Source organism: Lissotriton vulgaris, chromosome 10, assembly GCF_964263255.1.
Source record: "Lissotriton vulgaris chromosome 10, aLisVul1.2, whole genome shotgun sequence".
NCBI classification, from domain to species: Eukaryota; Metazoa; Chordata; class Amphibia; order Caudata; family Salamandridae; genus Lissotriton; species Lissotriton vulgaris.
In genome coordinates, this window is record NC_141698.1 from 874,429,666 (window position 1) to 874,433,594 (window position 3,929).

Below are 3,929 nucleotides of genomic sequence, written 5' to 3' on the forward strand. Positions count from 1 at the left end.
TTCTCTGCTCATTCTTTATCATTTGAAATTATTTTGATTATGTTTTGCTTTGAGGTGCTAGTATACCTAATATGCATTTCGCAAAGTAGAAGGAGAATAATATTCAAAAGTGACAATAAAATATATTGGAAATCCCATACCAGTGTCCTTCTTTCTTCTAATTGATAACACTCTCCTTACATTACATATTGGTCATATCTATAAAGATTCCCTAAAAAGCCTATACATTTCTGGTATGCCACATAAAAACTATATGCTACTGAACAATTATATAACATTATTCATATTTCAAGCTATGTCTCAATTGTAGCTTTAGAATCAAAAGTGCAAAGTTTTGAAAGGGTATACAGAGCAAACCAAAGAGATGTTTTCTTAAACACTTTAGAGAGAACATCCCCTAGTCATCTGAAATGAGGGATTGTTCCATGGATGGAAAGATACTTTTGCATAGGAAGAGTGTGCTCGGCATTCATCTCAAAAACATTTCACAAGTCCTGGGTTGATGAACCTTCAACAACTCCCAATGACAAACATGTTTTTAAACAATCTTATGGGCTTACTCATAACCAGAATATCCAGATGTCATAATAAGGGATGTGACTACGATCCAGTAGAACTGGTTGAATCTACCTCTGAAGCAGAAAAGGTTGAGTTCGATCTAAATCTATAACTTGCAAGTTCCATGGGGTCTGCAGAATGACAATAGACCTCTTGAGCACTCCTATATGCTTAGCATTGTTATAATAAACTCCTAAGGCAGCCTCCTTTATCTTTGGTTCTGTAATGTGACACAATAACTATCCAAGAGAAAGAGTGAGAAAAATAAAACTAAGGGACAAAGAGCAACAGAACCACTGAAGACTGTGATGAGGATGTTAAGCTTTGGATTATTCTACTGCATACCGGCTAAAGTAATCGTTAAACATACACATTCTTTAAATGTGAATCTTGAAAACTAAAGCTCTCATACATCATTATCTCATGCCCCTAGTTAGACTTTGTGTAGTCAATTTAGCGTTTCAGCATTTTTATTTGAATCTGATCATTGGCACTGTGTTCCTATTAAAGATGTGGGTGGTTTTGACAGCCGAAAAGTGGAGGATAGAAAATTTGAATAAATATGAAAAAGTTCTATAACAGTTTCAAAATGATTGTTGAAGAAAATATTTTTAAAAACCAGTGATACATATATAATACAGTTGAAAGTAAGTGTGTTGCTCCTAACCAAAAAGCCATTAGAAAACAATAAGGAGAATATTTAGGGATGTTACATTCATTGCGGAAGATATCAAATGTATAAAAATAGCTTATTTTTTTAATGCCTAAGAAATCCACTCTGAGTATTGTTGGCATGAAATTACTAATAAATTAAATGTTTTATAATTCACCGTATTTTCTGCAGTTGTACCTTAACTGTTCTTTTACAATGTGTTGCAATACTATCCAGGTGTAGCAATGTTAAAAAGAGAGGGAACAATGATGTGCCCTGCATTCCCTTTGTCAAAACTACATTTGTACCAGACACTATGCCATAGCCATACATTCTGTCACGTGCAGGGGGAATGTAGCTGATAAAAGAACCATATATTACCGGTCCACTATCAACACTGCCTCCAAATCCAAAGTATTTACAATTTGGAGGGGCCCAGTCTTTATCGCAATGGCAATTGTTATTGCTATTGCATACTCCATGTCCGCTGCACATGGTGCCTATATCACAATTGAAACCTAGAGCTGAAAGAGGGAGACATGTTCTGTTTATGCAAACCTTTCCAATACCACAACTTGCACCATCATCAACTGCTCCAATATCAGGTACTTTATTGTCATAATCTGTGGTTAAAGTCCAGCACCATCTAGTACCGACTGGTATTTGATGAATAATTGTATTCTTAGGATAAATAAGCAGTTGGCTTATATTTTCACATTGGACTCTACCACACATAACATTGTCTTCTTCACATTTTTGTAGGGCACTTTCTGTTTTGAAGCCACAGTTCCCAAATCGTCTACCCTGGCTATTCACTCTTACAAAGCACTCGTTTCTAGCAACGGTTGCATCTTCTCCAAAAAGAACTTTGCAATGTTTAGTGTAATCATAGCATTTTTTGTTAATACAGTAGGACTTGTTATTGTTGCACGCTGTTCCATCCTGAGAATGCACATCTTCTGGACACAGGTTTGATACTCCATTGCAATATTCAGCAAGATCACACTCAGAAGTAGGCTCCCTACATGGCATTCCACGCTTAAGCAAGGTACATTCGCTACAGCATCCACCAGTGCTACACTGAGCCCCCTTTCTGAATTTACATGTAAAATCACAGCAGGGATCAGCAGCACATTCATGCTGGAAGCCACAGTCACATTGCTCGCCTTTTTCTACTTTCTTATTACCACAGTATGGTATAGTTACCAATGATTCAACTGATGGAACATTCTGAAGGCACACTCCACCATCATTGGCCAAGAATTCTTCGTAATCTGACATACTGCAGTCACTCCATGCAACTTGCCTTGGTTTATAAAGACCCATGATGCAACGGCCACTGGGGCATCTACAAGCTTCATTTCGCTCCACATCATGACGTATCCCAATGTTATGGCCAACCACATGAGTAAATGAAAACGCTATATCTGATATTAAATGCTGGGCATTGAACACAAGAATTCCTGTTGCAAGGCCATCTCCACTGCATACTGTTCCTAAATTTGCATGCATATCTCCTTCATGTTCTAACTTGCTTGAAAACAAATATGTCAAGTCCAAATTAATTTGTGGTTTAAAACGTTTTTCATTCCATATGGAAAATTCATGGGCCACTTGTTTAGTGGTGTTTGAAAACGGAATCAAATCCTCTCTTGACCAGATCTCTATTCCCGTCAACACTATTTGTAAATGTAATGGTGCGAACATTGCATTCGCTAAATTTATAACTTCAACTACTTTATTTGTCACTACGGTACTGTTTGAGTGAAACGCTCTGTAACCAGCATTATCTACAACTATATAGGTTTCCAGATACCTGGCACTTTCCAAATCTGCCAATGGTTTGTGAGGTGCATGCTTCATTTCATATGGATGCGTTTTGTTTGGAAAGTTTGCTGTGCATCTGTCAAGCTTTTGGTCAACATCCTTGACTTTATAAATCAGATGCTGAAACGTGGAGGATATGTCTACAGGTTCAATTCTGTAGTTTAACGATTTAATCTGTAAAAATCCGGTGAGCCCTGAACAGGTGCTGAGGGCTACAACAGAAATTTTAATCCCAACGACTGCTCCCTGGTAATAACAATACAATTCAATCAGCTCCGGCTCTTTAATCATGTGGTCTTTGTCCCTGTAACTAAAAACAACAAAATCTGCCGAAAGCAACGCCCGGTTGACAGCTAGATGTACTATGTACTGCTGCCCATCAGCGGAGATTTCATAAAATACAGTGAGTTTGGTACCATCCTCAGGCAAAAGCTTTCTTGGTACCGTAAATTCAAACGATGATGGCATTTGAGAGGGGCCCTTAACTTGCTGAAGAAGACCGAAGAGTACACTGAGGCTGAGCACTCGCCGCAACGGCTCAGAGAAGCGAGGTGAGGGAGAGCTGCTCATGGTGTCAATGAGTTCACTCCGAAGCAAAAAGTGTAACGCCGGCTAGAGACCATGGCTCCAGACTTGGAATTCCAGTCCTTAGTTGCTTTCTATACTGCTCCCCTAAAAATCTGGTGAAGGTGAGGTCTGTATCGGCACCCCTCTGCAACCACATCTACATGCGGAGGGCGGGTACGGCAAACACCCAATAACTACGCAGCTGTTGTTGGTCTTCCGCCTGGGCTTCCTTCCTGTACGGAGGGGAGGCACACCTATCTACGTATTCATTAGAACCCTATCTCTCCAACCTGTCACAAACTGCCGCGAGGGCGTTTTAGTACAA

The 3,929-nt window shown here is 39.3% G+C and overlaps 1 protein-coding gene across 1 annotated transcript; it reads right to left on the minus strand.

The window, feature by feature from the left end:
• Positions 1 to 1,384: 1,384 nt before the first annotated feature.
• On the minus strand, positions 1,385 to 3,607 carry LOC147688930 (disintegrin and metalloproteinase domain-containing protein 9-like). Its single transcript, XM_086939844.1, has one exon. It carries the CDS (start codon positions 3,605 to 3,607, stop codon positions 1,385 to 1,387), a length of 2,223 nt encoding a protein of 740 aa, XP_086795970.1.
• Positions 3,608 to 3,929: the final 322 nt, after the last annotated feature.